This window comes from Syzygium oleosum, unplaced genomic scaffold (genome assembly GCF_021117445.2).
Source record: "Syzygium oleosum isolate NSW1041296 unplaced genomic scaffold, Sole_v2.1 Sole_v2.20, whole genome shotgun sequence".
Classification (NCBI taxonomy): Eukaryota; Viridiplantae; Streptophyta; class Magnoliopsida; order Myrtales; family Myrtaceae; genus Syzygium; species Syzygium oleosum.
The window spans coordinates 1299596-1315992 of record NW_026607504.1 but is presented as its reverse complement, the minus strand read 5'-3'; the positions used below and the strand labels follow the sequence as shown (position 1 = coordinate 1315992).

The 16397-nt window shown below is 42.3% G+C and overlaps 2 protein-coding genes and 1 pseudogene across 2 annotated transcripts; 1 reads left to right on the top strand and 2 right to left on the bottom strand.

The window, feature by feature from the left end:
* Positions 1-1004: 1004 nt before the first annotated feature.
* Positions 1005-6585, top strand: LOC115683987 (periodic tryptophan protein 2). The gene is made up of 7 exons (XM_030608662.2): positions 1005-2276; positions 3095-3346; positions 3428-3520; positions 3768-4139; positions 5095-5439; positions 5623-5850; positions 5942-6585. The coding sequence occupies exons 1-7, from the start codon at positions 1083-1085 to the stop codon at positions 6122-6124; spliced, it is 2667 nt and encodes an 888-aa protein (XP_030464522.1). The 5' UTR covers positions 1005-1082; the 3' UTR covers positions 6125-6585.
* Positions 6586-7036: 451 nt separating this feature from the next.
* On the bottom strand, positions 7037-9204 carry LOC115683988 (uncharacterized). Its single transcript, XM_030608663.2, has 2 exons — positions 9079-9204; positions 7037-8202 (listed from the first exon to the last, which is right to left on the bottom strand). Exon 2 carries the CDS (start codon positions 8158-8160, stop codon positions 7174-7176), a length of 987 nt encoding a protein of 328 aa, XP_030464523.1. The 5' UTR covers positions 8161-8202; positions 9079-9204; the 3' UTR covers positions 7037-7173.
* A 1701-nt stretch (positions 9205-10905) lies between these two features.
* On the bottom strand, positions 10906-11660 carry LOC115684078 (late embryogenesis abundant protein Dc3-like; annotated as a pseudogene).
* Between the last annotated feature and the right edge of the window lie 4737 nt (positions 11661-16397).

Genomic DNA, 16397 nt, shown 5'->3' with positions numbered 1-16397 from the left:
AACGCTCAACAGAATTTGTATGGTTAACTCCTGCAAAAATCAGCTACATATTCCTGAATGCAGACAGGACTGCAGGACTCTTGCTTGGGCTGAGTAGGACACTGGCCAATGTAGGGAAATGCAAATCCTCACTTGAACCTGCTGAAACTCTCTTCTCTAGGAAACGACAGAAACAGATAATACGAGGACATGACCAATTGGTGTGATTTATCAAACAATCTTTCCCGGGTTTCCCGGACTAGGTTCTGGTTAAGAGAACATGTGAGTTGATTTAAAGACAGGAAAAGCAGGCGGCAAATCAGCTCCTGAAAATCGTTCTGCATAGCGCAACACTTTAGATTAAATCAAGAGAGAAACATTGCAAAAGTAATTGACGAATGGGGGGATTCCTGCAACAGCAAAAACAATTTAAAACATTCTCATAAACTAGTCAGGCACTGAGAAGAGTCACAGGAAGCACAATCTAAACGATTGAACCGATCAAACCGAGCAAACTGAATAGACATTAGAATACTCAGAAATCAATTCATCAAGCACTGGCGAGAATCGAGGCGTATCAGGACTTCTCGGGAAGGAGGAGCATCTGATGACTCGGCCGGATCACAATTGCTGCCGTGAGCGTCCGTCTCAAGCACTAGAACAAGTCAACATGCGAGTATCAAACATCAGATTACCGTATGTTCTAATGTCTGCCCAAAACAAACGCATAGCGCATCCATATCAAGAATGATGCATCAACATTGTTTGCGGAAATTGGCACAGAAGTCTTACATTTGGACAAGTGGGTCACATCCAAAAATGGGCAAGAATCCATGACATTAGTTAGTTTGCTAATCTTGTAAAAATTTAATCCGAGCTACTGTAAATTCTGTAATCGAAGAGAGAGAAAATTCTCTCTCTATGGGCCTCAAGTCGTTTTTCATCTGTTCTTCTGGGCCCATATTCGCCACAAAACTCCACTTTTTGTCTGCCTGGAGATCTGATAAACCCTCCAAAAACCCCTACGCGGCCCCAACACTTTCCGGGCGAACTCAAAGTTCCGATTTTTGCCGCATTTTTCCTCACTTTCTCGCCGACCCGCCATGAACTACAGGTTCCACAACCTCCTCGGCGCCCCCTACAGGGGCGGCGACGCCGTCATCTCCAGGAACACCCACCTCATCTCCCCCGTCGGCAACCGCATCTCCGACACCGACCTCCTCAAGTCCCAGACGGTCACCCTCCCCATCCAGTGCTCCTCCAACATCGCCCGCCTCGCCGCCTCCCCCGACGGCACCTTCCTCCTCGCCGTCGACGAGAACCGCCGCTGCCTCTTCATCAACCTCCCCCGCCGCGCCGTGCTGCACCGGATCACCTTCAAGCACCCCGTGAGCGCCCTCGAGTTCTCGCCCGACGGCAAGCTCATCGCGGTCGGCGCCGGTAAGTTGGTTCAGATATGGCGGTCCCCGGGATTTAGGAAGGAGTTCTTCCCGTTTGAGCTGGTTAGGACTTTCGCCGATTGCGATGATAAAGTGACGTCGTTGAAGTGGAGCCCCGATTCGTTGTATTTGCTGGTCGGGTCGAAAGATTTGACGGCGAGGTTGTTTTGTGTGAGGAAATTGAAGGGTGGTTTTAATAAGCCCTTTCTGTTTTTGGGTCATAGAGATTCCGTTGTTGGCTGTTTCTTTGGTATGGAGAAAAGGACGGACAGGGTCGATCGGATTTACACGATAACTCGTGATAGTTACATATTCAGCTGGGGTTACAGTGGGGATGTGGAAAATACGGGCGGCGAGGAGCCGCCTGCACCGGGGACTCCAGAGAGAAGTAATGAGAGGACTTTGGAAGTTAATGCGAAGAAGAGGAAGGAGCTTGGTGATAACGAAGATGGTGTGGAGGATGGTGAGTGTTTGTTGCATAGAGGTAAATGGGTGTTGCTGAGGAAGGATAGTTTTATGCAAGCACCGGCCAGATTGACATCTTGCGACTATCACTGTGGACTTGACCTCCTGGTTGTAGGATTCTCTAATGGTGTGTTTGGCTTGTACCAAATGCCCGATTTTGTCTGCATCCACTTGTTGTCAATCTCAAAGGAGAAGATCACGACTGCAGTATTCAATGAGCTTGGTAATTGGTTGACATTTGGGTGTGCAAAGCTCGGGCAGTTGCTTGTGTGGGAGTGGAAATCCGAGAGTTACATACTGAAGCAACAAGGACATTATTTCGATGTGAACTGCCTTGCATATTCACCTGATTCGCAGCTCTTGGCCACTGGAGCAGATGACAACAAAGTGAAGGTAATTTCGATTTTCTCCATGAGAAAATCGTTTTCTTTGCATGCTTGACATCCATTGGAAATGTCTTGTGATTTGGGTAGATGTGTGTGCTTTGAAGTTGTGTGTGCTTAAACCTGGACAAGAGTTTCTGGTGGTTCATGTAAAAGTTCTATTGGTATTTTGCCAAGCAAGCTGCACCTTAAGCTTCCTGCGGCTGAGTGCTTGCATTACTTAGAGGTTCTCTTTTTAAAGCATCGAATCAACTTGACCTCCCTAAGAAGGGCTGGACTATTGCCACCCCCATTTTGGATGGAACCATCTTTTTATATAAAGTGACAATAACACCCTTATGCCATTGATACTCAGTTAAGTATTAATAACGTTATTAAAATTCTCTTACTTTCCATTCAAAGTTAAGGGTGGAAATGACCTCAGAATATTTTTTCCTTTATTATTAACCATTCTAAGTCCTGTACAAAAAGTGTGATTCTATAAAACAATTGGATTTTTTTGTTTAAACCATAGAGACTGATTTCATTCCTTGACCATTCTCAAACATTATTAAAATTCACTTGCTTTCCATTCAAAGTTAAGGATGTTTTTGTCACTTTAAACAAAAACGTGTGGTTCCATCTAAAATGGGGGTGGAAGTAGCCCCACCCCCTAAGAATTGATAGAAGGAAATTTTTGGCAAATTGACTTTGCCAGCATCATGGCCCTGATTTTGTTTGCTCATTTCTTTTCTATATACTGCGAAGATTCTATTTCTCAACAATTGATGCTACTTTGTGTTGATGGACACTTTGACCTGATGTGGAAGCTTCTTTTGCGCGTTCCAGGTCTGGACTGTTTCCTCAGGCTTCTGCTTTGTGACATTTTCGGAGCACACCAATGCAATTACTGCTCTCCATTTTATGGCTAATAACCACTGCCTCCTTAGTGCATCCCTTGATGGGACTGTTCGTGCCTGGGATTTATTCCGTTATCGAAATTTCAGGACATTTACAACCCCTTCTTCTAGGCAGTTTGTTTCTTTGACTGCAGACCAGAGCAGTGAAGTTATATGTGCAGGAACCCTTGATTCATTTGAGGTTATTTTTTTTTATCATGGCAAAGGAATTACTGCTTCGTAGTTATTTATAATCCTAACCGAATTTTTTCGCTTGTACCAGATTTTTGTGTGGTCGATGAAGACGGGCCGCTTGTTGGATGTTCTTAGTGGTCACGAAGGCCCTGTTCATGGTTTGATGTTCTCTCCCGCCAGTGTGAGTAGCTTGTGCTTTTTGTCCATGTTTTCCTTATAACTACTGTTCATGATCTTAATTTTCACTTATTATTTGAGTCTGCATTAATTCTGGTGTGCTTATTTCTAAGTCATTGCTTTTCTGGTGCCGTTATAATCTTAAAGCATGTTTGGTAATTGAATTCTTGAATGTTCCAGTGTAGTTTGGATTTTTAACGATTGGTTCTGTTACATCTTTTTGGCTGATGAATTTTTTGTATCCATCTTAGGCAATCTTAGCTTCATCCTCATGGGACAAGACTGTCAAACTGTGGGATGTTTTTGAGGCAAAAGGCGCTGTTGAAACATTTCCTCACACACATGACGTTCTTACAGTTGTTTATCGTCCAGATGGAAAGCAGTTGGCTTGCAGTACATTAGATGGACAGATTCATTTCTGGGATCCAATTGATGGCTTGTTGATGTACACAATTGAGGGTCGTAGAGACATTGCTGGGGGTCGACTTGCAACAGATCGTAGAGCAGCTGCTAACTCAAGTTCTGGAAAATACTTTACAACTCTATGTTATTCGGCTGATGGGAGTTACATTCTAGCTGGAGGAAGTAGCAAATTCATTTGTTTGTATGATGTTACCGAACAGGTGGGTTTTTAGCAGTTCTATTATGTCCCGCTTTGTCGATGCTCTAACGTTGCAATGCTCTGAAAAATCTCTAGTCTTGGTGGTATGTTCCTATTTATTTTTTTGTATTCATACATCTAGGGCACTTTTTGTGATCGGAAGATAATATTACAGAAACTTGGATTGATTAACAAAATTAAACTTACACCTGTCCTAGGTCAAGATTTCGTAACTCTTTATATTATAAATATAATTGCTTGTGTGCCGGATCATTTGTAATCTGATCAGAAGATTTAGAGATTTAACCTGGCAATTTTCAGGGAGAATAAAGGACTTTTCACATTGTTCTTACTATATGCTGCAAGTTAAGATCCGCTTTGTACTTGAGGCAGAATGTCTCGTCTTTTTTTTCTGCATGTTGCCGTAGTTTCCTGTGCAAGTGAAAATGTGCAATAATTTCTCTCATTTTTTTAATCAGGTCGAATTTGTCTATGATACACGTCATTTATTTTATTTCTTGGAGCTCCAACTTGGTATGCATCTGATGCAACAAGGTTTTCTTTGGTTACTTGAGAAGTGTAATGGCCAGTAAATCCAGTGCCCAAGCAGTCTTCTGCACTGTAAAGGCTGCACTGCTCCAAATATTTGACTCTTTTGTGATAAATAGTAATAAGTAATCTCATTTTCTATGAAGAACCTTTTTCAGGAAGGACAAAAATAGTAAGACCTTTTCTTCCCCCCTTTTTTAGGCCAAGTGTAGACAAAACTTGAAACTGCTTGTGGCTTGACATTTTAATTGGTCAGCAGTTGATTGCCTTACCAATTATTTCCAAATTATACACGGAGAAATACCTGTTTGTATTGCCTGTCTTGACGCATGCTTAGGTTTCTCTATCTTTCCTCTATGTTGAGTGGGTGCATTTGTGTTCTACCTCTTATTGGCTATCTACTAATGCATTTTATCTACGGTTCACAGGTTTTGCTACGGAGGTTTCAGATAACCCATAATCTGTCTCTAGATGGAGTACTTGATTTCTTGAATTCAAAGAAAATGACAGATGCTGGACCTCTAGATTTGTTTGATGATGACGATACCGACACAGAAGAAGGAGTTGACAGACAAACCCGGGGAAAGTTAGGCTATGACTTACCGGGATCCTTGCCTAACCATGGACGCCCCATTATTCGAACGAAATGCCTGAGAATTGCCCCAACTGGTAGGAGTTTTGCAGCTGCAACAACTGAGGGGGTTCTAGTTTACTCCACTGACGACACTTTCATCTTTGATCCAACTGATCTAGACATTGATGTGACACCAGAGGTACAGCAGTTGGATGGTAACATCTGGTCTTAGCTATGAGGAAGGAATGTCAAAAAGTTTAATTTAGTTTTGTGAGACATCTTAGGCAAAGTGGTGATTGCAAAAATGGCTTGTTGTGCTTATACTGGAATTTTGAAGCAGCAGACTTATTCATCCATAATTGTTTTCACCTTTGTTTCCCAGGCCATTGATGCAGCTCTAAGTGAAGGTTTAATAAAGAGGGCTTTGATTCTCAGTCTTCGTTTGAATGAAGATACACTGATCAAGAAATGTGTTTTTGCTGCAAGTCCGACGGACATTCCAGCTCTTGCTTCATCAATTCCTTCTAGATATTTGCAGAGGCTAATAGAAGCTTTTGCTGGTCTTTTAGAAAATTGCCCCCATTTGGAGTTCATTCTTCGGTGGTGCCAGGTATTACGTGAGGTCTTGAATGTTTAAACATATCTGGGTTCAATAGCTTGTTCATACGTTCAATTATAATATCGCTCGGCTTGTTTGGCAGGAAATCTGCAAAGCTCATGGTCAGTCTATCCAACAAAATTCGAGGACTCTGCTTCCTGCCTTGAAATCCCTGCAAAAGGCAATCACAAGAATGCATCAAGACTTGGCAGATACATGTGCTTCAAATGAATATATGCTTCGGTATTTGTGTTCTGCAGGCACCAGACAGAAGGGCTCACCATGAGATAAGAACCGCTTTACCGAGTATTTGTTTGATGGGAAGGCTCATAACTGTTGTCTTATTGATAACATTACCAGATCATCATGCCATCCTTACAATATCTTGCAGAGAGCCCCTTCATATACAGAGTACTCCCAGCGTCTAAGAGCTGGAGTGCCATCTTCGAAAGCATTCTTTTCAGTCTTTGGCAGTACACAACAGAACAGGGGCGTTCCTTAAAGTCCTCCACTTCGCATTCATTGATTGTAGATATGTTTAATGATCCTCTGACATCTCGGGTTTCAATTGTTTGTAACTGCAAATCGGGCCTCTTGAGCATCTTATTTTTGTAGATGGGTTATTGTGTTTCTTCTTCAGATGTTTTAATAGGACAGTTTTGTATTCAGGAAGAGTTTAGTCAATTCTTCCCATTATAATTGTGAAATCGTCGTCATGAATTTCAACAATAGAAACTACGGGTTGAACTACTCTTCTTTATATGTGATTTTCCGTGTTTTGGTCGTGCGTACCCAGATTGTCTTCAAAGGTGTAGCCCGCCGTGCGTAATAAGAACGAATTTGAATTGCATTAAGCAACGAATGTTCTTTAACGAATCGATCTCCACCATTAGATCATGTTAGGCCAAAGTGCCAGGTGACTTGTTCAGTTGGTTTTCACTTGCAATGGAAAGTTGATTTATTGAGAATTGTATATTTGAACCTCGTAGAAACTTTCGCAGTAATTAATGGGGTCACACTAACTGAAATATGAAAGTTAGCCATTAAGAAAATCGTAAATTGGTACAAGAAGATTGAACATATCAATATGTACGCTAAGTGAACATTTGAAAGTTGTCACCCAGTAGGCTAGCCATTCAATGATTAGAAGAGAGAAAAAACCATAGCATTCAAAGGCTAGAAGACATGCAAGAAGAGAGAATAAAAACATGCACGACAATGTATTGATTCTATGTTCTTCCAAGACGACAATGTACAGCAATTACGCATCTAATTAAAGGGGCTGTCATGTTCCGATCACCATATTCCGCGTCCACAAGGACCATGTTCTAGTAATCACCGCCTATTGCTAGATGCCGACCATCTGTGATCACGCCACCTAAGCCTCTGGGCATGACGCCTACCGGCAGAGAAGTCGTTGGCCCTTCGGACACTACCGTTGGACTCATATCCATATCTTCCCCGCGGTGTCCTCCGCGCTGGAATCCGGCCTCGCATCTGTCTGTGGCCTTGGTCAAGGCTCTGCAAGAGGAACTCATTCACCATCTCTGCCACAGACAAGGCCCAGGATAAATTGGCCGACCAATCGACCTCAAACGGGGCCATTTGATCCAGACTCCGATTTTCTGCCATAAACAAATGGCCAGCATCCGTTTCATCTTCAAGAAAAGCTGACTCTAGGGTGCTCCGGAAATCTTCGAGCTCTGTTTCCTGTTCCAACCTCGTCCAATCATGCCGCCGTGACGGATCCACTTCCGAAGGCCTGATATACGGGTGCTCAGATCTAGCGTGCTTCCTTAATTCTGAGTAAGTCCCAGTAAACGAACACGTCTCCAAGGAACAACTCCTCGGCTTGGAATTCATGTACTGGCGAGCAGCGTCAATGACAACCCAACCCAATATCTTCCCTCTACAAAAAGGGCAGACGAGCTTCGAGTCCACACCACTCCCACAAAGACCGCCACTACTAGATATCATCTGTCCCTCTATTGTGGCTGATGGAGGGACTTGTTGAGGTAATGCTGTTGAGGGAGACGGAACTGGTGATCCATAGAACTGATCGAGACAATTTGAATGGCGGTGGCTAGTGTTGCACATGTATGGCCGGCATCCGTTTTCTTGAGATGAACATATCAAGAGGACCGCGTTGTGAGGATGCTCCATACAAATGGGGCACCTAGCTTCCTCCCATTCCCTGATGTTTTCAGCTGAATCAACTGTGTTGTTGGACTCGCACAACTTAACATGCTGGGGGGAGCAGGGATAAGGAGCCGCTGAAGACCGATGGTCGACAATGGAACGTACTGTTCTATCCTTTGGCATTCTAGACTGTTGATACTTTCCCACTAAGCACTTTCAAAATCTCTGTAACATACAAGCGACAGAATCAGTCAAATAACATAAAAACTCCTGCCGCAGGAGTTGGTTTCTTATTCAGATGTAAACCAAGCATTGTACGATCGGGATTGTCTAATGTCGTCTCTTTTGATTTTAACACATGAAATTTTGAATTTTATTTAGTATCGTATGCTTCCTAATTTCTTGAACGCATTAAGAACTGACATCTGAAGTCATCTAGGAATTTCAATTGATGGAAAGCCAAAAAGATACAATTTTTAAGCTGGCCCCGGACTCTACCGGATGATTCTACAGAAGAAAAAGGCAATCACAAACAACTAAGATAATCCAAGTCCATTAAACCGAACAGAGCCAGATAACAAAGGAACGTCAAAATCATGTGAGAACGCGATTACAAACCCTACCCTCCACAATAATCTCGTAATTACACCATCATCCCTAAGAATCAGAGAACCCCAAACAGCGCACAACACGAAGTTGAGGCAGAAAAACATGACCCAGAATCTCAAAACGACGCGAAATCTCCTGGCTCTATCCAAAACCGGTTCTTTCGCCACCAACCAGAACCTACGACACACTAAGCAAACGGATCCCGACTTGTCGCTGCGATGGACAGTAGACAAAAGCACGGGAAACGATCACGACTACCCACGATCCGTTAACATCGATTCGAACCCGGTAAAGAGAAATTCCAGAGATCCAAGCGACCGCAAGAAGACCGAACCAGCAAAAGGCCAAGAAAATCAAGACGCGCCCATCAAACAGAACCGCAAGAAAAGGAAAACCCAGAAGAAAAAGAACGGAAAAGAAGAGCGAAGGATCGACGGGAAGACGACGAAGACGACGACGACGACGGAACAGAGAAACCACAGAGGAGCTCACCGGAAAATCACACGCGCGCCGGACTACGACGAAGACTTTGCACACGAGAGCTTCTACTCAGGTGGGGCTTTATGGGCGTGAGGAGCGGAGACCGACTATCATTAATAAACCAACATTAGATTGAATTAGAAAATCGAATTTATTACTTTAATCTTCGTTATTTCCTAAAGTATATCTTTTTCTTTGGATCGAAATTTCCTAAAATATATCTCAAATTACCCTTTATTTTTTTTTAACCAAAATTGGAGATGACGAAGTTTCCTAAACCTTAAACCTTCCGTTTTTCATTATTATAATAATGATTAGTGAAGGTGCACATGCAAATTACTTGTATGGTGTGTACAAGGGATCTTGCATTACGGATTATCCGGATCAGCAGGTTTATTATAAATTAGTTACTTGCACAATATACAGGAATTAACACCCTAAGACTCGATAAAAAGAGATTCAAGAATTTTGAAATTGTCATACGCGACATAAAATAAAACTATACCATCACTCCTCCATCCATTGTTTAAATACTAATAAAATTAACTAATTGAGGATATTTTAGAAAAGAAACAATCTTTAAACGTAGAACATCCTCTTTCATGTTACATGAATATAGATGAAATAAAATAATCCATCGATGTAAACAAAAACAAACTTTGTTTCATGGAGCTGATTTTTGTCATACCGTGATATATGTAAGTGGGTTAGGGACGAGCAATCAGATCGTAAATGGCCTAGATTGGTCTTGTACGAGAGAGATCGGTTGGATTCACGAGTTCAAAAATTTCTTCCCGATGATATGTATTTTGCATTTCTTTCCCACCTTTTGTCTTGTTGAATCATTTTATGTTTTTTGGGAACTCATTGGTTGCATCTTTTTCCACCATTTTTTGAGTTGGCAAACAGAGCAAGACGAGGAGTCACAACTTGCAAGGACAAAGGGAAAGAATTTTTATTCCATTAGAAAAGCAGAGCTGCTGTGTAGCGGTGCGCATGATTCCAGTATCTATCCTGGAACCTGAGAACCTGATTAATAAGAATCTGTAGATTCCATATTCCAAAGTATGCATGGTAGGTTTTAGGTTTTAAAAATTGGGGAACTTGTTTTGACGGATAGGTTCCAGGTAGGTGGAGTCTGGAACCTGAACCTGTCTTCTCGTGATCCTGCGGTGTTTCATGTCATTAGATGACGAGTGCATAATCTGAAACCACTAACATGAGCTTTTATTTTATGACTTGTTAATGTTTCATATTTTTCGTGTGTCTAAATATAAGTTGTGGTTAGTAAATCATAGCAGTAAGTGATGGTTATTAAATGTGATCATTCACTACAATTGTTCAATTAATAATACAGGTGTAACCTGAGTAGACTCTGGAACCGATCCTCAAATCTGTGATAGGATAGGTTCCAGGTTCCAAAAAATGAGGAACCTATACGGAACATGGAACTGCTCACCCTTAGTATCAAGAATCTGTGATAGGGTAGGTTCCAAGTTCCAAAAAATAGAAACCTGTACAGAACTGCTCACCCTTGGTATCAATTCACCCAATGGCTTCTCATTTTAGTTATATTTATTTGAATTGTAATGCTAGGAAAATTAATTTCTTGTATTCTCTTTGATAAATGAGAAGCTTATTTAATATTGTTGCGTTTATTTTTATTTTGTTTAATTAAAAATGCAATAAAAAAAAACCTGTTAGATCCTGAAATCTAGTCTGGAACCTGTGACAAGCTAGGTTCTAGGTTTCGACGGGTAGGTTCTAGATTTTAAAAAATGAAGAACCTATATACGAAGGTATGAAATTTGGAACCGCTCACCTCTACCCTGTTGTGCATGAAGTACAATGTCACCACCACAAGACAAACCGCAAACTTTCGAAACTCAAAAGACATAGGAAAGCACAGAGGACCTCTAAAAACACGTCCTAAATCTGAAAATCACAATGGAAAAACACACAGACTGGCGCGACCGTCGGCTCGCTTCCCCGGAGGAGCCGATTAGGTGTAGCGGGGCGGGTCATCCCTATATAGGGTCGGGTCGTCCCTGTGGATGCGGTCGTCGCCGCCCATCCCGAAGGTCTGCTACACGGTTTCCTTGTCCCCCTGGGCCATGCTCTTCACCTGCTCTGCGGCCCGCGACGCCTTCTCCTTGGCGGCCTCAGCGGTCTCGGAGGCCTTCTGCTTGGCGGCGCCGGCCTTGTCGGAGATGTGGCTGCCGGACTGGTCCTTGCTCTCCATGGTCTTGTCCTTGGCCGCCTGAGCTGTCTCGTAGGTCTTGTCCTTCGCCGCCTCGGCCTTGTCCCTCACGGCCCCCATCGCTCGGTCCATCTTCTCTTGCACGGCACACCAAGATTCGAGTTCAGAGCCACATTAAACAACGCTTGGAATCCATCTTCTCCTAGCTTGTGCACAGAAGTCGCAACGCTTTCAAGAACAGATATAACACATATGTAAATACCTCAGTACGGCCCTTGACTTCGCCAGCTTGGTAGCTCTGGTCGTGAGACGCCATTGTTGGAGGTTGCTGAATGCTGATGCGGCTGAACTGCGTAGTTTTAGAGATTGGGAAAGGAGGTGGATGAAGGTGATCCATTTGCAGCGACGATCTTGGCCTCCATTTATAGAGTTCTGCACTGCTGCATGAAGAGCCCTCTGAAGGCGCACACGCGTCCATGTCGTGACACGTGGCGATACAGTTGCCACCAATGCAGGTGCTAGGCGGTCCGCTTTGTAACCTTTCGCAAACAATTACGAGAAATTCTATCCAATTGCAGGATTATACAACGTGAGCAAATAGGGCCCCCCATGTGGCTCAACCTGATCTTGAATAATTTGAAAAAGTAAGAAGGTTTTTAATTTTTTAATCTGGAATACGACTACTGCAATACAGTGAAATCGTAGTTTCATACGTATCTGCACGTATTTACTTGAGCAATTACTCTTAAACTAAATCTTCTGAGAAAGATGTATGACAAGTCGACAACTAGAAAGACTACATATCAGCAATTGGAAACAATTGACAACTACACAAATTTTACATATCAAACCTTGGAAATTGAAAAACAACTAACAAAAGACATGATAAATACTAAAGATACTATAATACTCCCCCTCGATCTGAACGGGACGCCACAACCACAAAGATATTGTCCTTAAAAAGTTGAAACCGATGAGAAGATAAGCACTTTGTAAAAGAGTCATCTAATTGATCAGCAGTTGGAATATATATTACACAATTATATCGCTCGATGTTTCCGAACAAAATGGAAATCAATTCCCAATATGCTCGGTGTAAGCATGGAAAACCGGATTAGCGTCTAAATAGGAGGCACTGACACTATTACCAAAGACTTCAACAAGTTTAGAGAAAAACATATGTAGATCGCATAAAATCGGTCGAATCCAATAAAGTTTAGATAAAATTATAGGAAGATCACGTAAAATTTGTCGAATCCAATAAATTTCTGCAACACTCCTGTACCTCTAGGTTGAGATTCTGCTTTGGCGACACTCCTGTGTTTAGATTATCTGCACTGGAGCGAGAGACAATGGGTTGCTTAGGGCATTGTGATTGAGACAGCAAAACTCCTGTACCTCTAGGTTGAGCCTTAACGCCAAGGAAGAAATGCAATGGTCCAAATCTTTCATGGCAAATGCAGACGAAATCTTGTGAATGAAACTATGCATATCTGTGGCACTGCTATCTGTTAAAAAGAATGTCATACCGTAAAGTAATAGAACCAAGAGTCCACAGCTTGAATGAGGCACAAACATGGAATTATCTGCCTCGCTGCAACTAAAAGATTCACCAAGCTGAAACTAAATAAAGTGTTTAAACCATGCTCGAGGCGCTTGCTTAAGTCCCAATATTGCCTTGTGTAAATGACGCACATGGTTAGGCTATTTATAATCCATAAACATAGGAGGTTGAGTCAAGTATACTTCCTCGCGGAGCACACCATTCCTACAAACATTTTTAACATCTAGCTGATGAATAACCCAAGAGCAAGAGATAGCAATTGAATGGACTGTTCGAACAGTAGTAGGCTTGACAACTGGGCTAAATGTCTTAAAGAATGAATGCCAGCTTCTTATTTAAAACATTTTGCTACAAAACGAGCATTATAATATTTATAAAACTGGATTGTCTACTTATCAGTTACCACTTTTCAAAACAGGAAACCTACCCAATGCAATGCCCTCTGATATCCAGAACTTGAGATGGGTTCATCCTGCAACTGTGTAATTCATAGCTTCCATATGGCTTGTAGTTCAAAGTGTAAACCCTTAACAACAAGCAAAACTACAAAAAATCACCCCATACTTTTTACTTAATTACACTTTGCGTCCTCTTACTTCCAAACCTATGTGTTAAATAAACCATCTTTTCAAGACCCTGTACTTTGATATTCCGAAGTACCTTACACTATCTTCTTGTTGTTCGACAACTCTATGGTTTAAAGTGTAGATTTTTTTGAAACTTCAGGATACAATGGGTGGAATTTGGCATTAAAAATGGTGTAACCTATAGTTTCGAGATTGTTTGAGGATGATTTTTGTAAATCAACTCTCCCTTCAATGTGTCGTGACTATAAAAGCCGAGGGCACCAAATAAATATGGGTTCCTTTAATGGTCTCACCATCAGTTTCTTTCTCAATATTCAGTGTATTCCCCATCATTTTTCAGTCCTCTTTTCATATGGTGTTCCCACTTACGTGTTAAGTGTTAGGTCAATTCTACACTGTATTGAAGGACAGTCCATCAAGACCACATCTTGAACATCAACACAGAGTTGGGCCCAATCGATGACACCACAAACTGAGTTATTTTTTGGGCTACGATCCAATAATTTTTGCTACATGGAATGGCGCTTTTACGGAACTGCAATTAGGTTTGAGGGTCCGAGTAGTGTATGGACAGAGCAGGGAATTATCTTTCGGAGGAGGCCGGACGAACTTTGTCATAAAAGAGCCATTTCACAATGAAATTTGGTCATTGCCTGTATGAGGATGAACAAGGGAGATATACCATCGTGTGGAGTCATGTAAGCAGAAGCGACTGCATCTGGATACCATGCAACGTCAGAGGCTTCGGCAACCGACATAGCGACAAAGGACTTCGGTAACTTGTCACAAGCATACGCGGGATCGTATCTGGTTTAACATTGAAGAGCAGTTTGACCTGCCATTGAGCATTTTCTGACAGAGATCGACTTTGCCATTAGAAGGAGCACGACCCAGAGTTCCATCAAAATTCCACGATTGAGAGAATGACTAGTTTCGACTTGAATAATGTGATTTAGAAAACTCTCACGAGAATACTAAAAATATATTTTGAGTTTGAGCTCGTTAAACACATACGGTTCAAGTTAAACCGGGTAACTCTGGCTGCCGTCCTTTGACTTTGTTTGTTCGTGCATTAATTTCTCTGCACGCGCCGCTCGAAGATGAATAAATCAAGGTGCAGGAAGAAAACTTTGATGTTGTCGCACATGGAAGATCTGACATGTTCAGTGCAAGAGAAATTGAAGAAGATAAAGGAATGTGGGCTTTGTTTGTCTCTTTCTATTTGCACATTGATCAAAGGAAGCTGCATGGAGTCCATCTTCGTAAATGCAAGTTGGACTTTCTGAACTTGGGAAAGAATTGTTTATTTTGTCATGGTTTGTTGGAGCTCTCTTTTACGCACAAAAGAGAGGCCAACGGGCAAGATGTCTCTGTCGCATGTGAGCAGCATGAGGTGCGATGATGACCATTAGGTCATGGCCATTGAATGATGAAGACTCTCTCTTCTGCATTATAAAGGAAGTGAGGGACGTCCAACGAAGAAGTGCGCCAAGTTCCATTCGGTGGCCGAGAGGAGACACAGAGTTCTTCTCGTGAGAGTTTGCACGTTGTAATTATACCAGAGTGATTTAGCCAGTTAAATTATCGTGAGTAGAATTTATTTAATTTCTTGAGTGAGATTTCACTAGGAATTGTGAGGGAGTTAAATACTGAGTGAGTTATTAGATATAATTATGGTCTGAAAAACACCGAGAGAGTGTTTGAGTGCTCGAGTGATTGTAATCTCCGTTGTATCGCTTGTTTTCTATAGTGGAATTCCGTGCTGCTCTCTCCGTGGAAGTAGGTTTCGATATTCAGACCGAACCACGTAAATACGGTATTCAATTTCCTTTCCTTCATTCCGACTATTTTATCTGATTCGCTTGGCTATTATTCGCAACAAAGGAAGTGACAGATGCAGGTCTGAGCGCTGGGCTTAAAGTTAGAGTTATGAGAATCACGTTATATGCGACCTGCACCACATTCACGACCTCAACTGCGAGAAGAACCGCGCCTCCTAATATTACCGGCGCTTGCACGAGCGGCAAAGGTGGTATTATTCTTCGTGGAAGGAGAGCCATCGATTGCTTGCAAAAGCTGCTCTTCATACAATAATTTTGAACGTAGAGCATCAAAAGTCAAGATCGTATCATTGCTCATGACTGCAGTGACAAAAGATTCATACTCCGGTGGAAGACCAGCCAATGCACAGATAACCGGTTCTGTCGACGTAATAGCTGAATTAATGGCAGCCAATGAATCCGCAATAGTTTTCAAATTATAAAGATATGAATCCATAGGCTGATTACCCCTTTTTGAGAGATTGAAGCTGCAGTTTTGAGTTGCATCTCTTCAGCTGTGGACTCATCATGGAATTGCCATTTAAGTGATTCAAACATCACGGGAAGCAGGATGCTGATACACCTCTTGCAAAATGTCTTCTGTCAATGTTGCACTGATCCAAGAGCGTAGACTATGTTGCATTTAGAATAAGCCGTCCATTGGCATCGGCAATGAACTGGGGTGGAGACGAGAAGGAACCGTCCACGTAGCCTATGAGATCATGACAGATTAGGACAGAGAAACTTGCAGAATCCAGTTTAAGAGAAACAAGACGGGTTATATTCGGAGCGACTAACACGCGAGGGGATGATGGAGGCTGAGGTAAGGTCATGTGAGGAAGAGAATGGGGTTTGCAGATGGGTGGGATGAAAGAGAGGAACAGAGGTTAATGCACTCAAAAAAAGGAGATATTGGGCTGGTGAGTGGAAGGGTAAGTAGCAGACCAATTGGAATGGATGGTATAGGCTGAGAGGAAAGAGCAGGACCCGTGAAACCAACAGAGAACGATCGAGGAGAGGAATCGACACTCGGACAGCATCAATGGACATAGTGAGAGGTGGAGCGTTCAGAATTCATGTCTCTGCGGATGAAGAAGGAAAGGCGGTAGAAGGAATGATGGCAGAAGTTTTATCATTGAGCAGAAGCCATAGCCATGGCG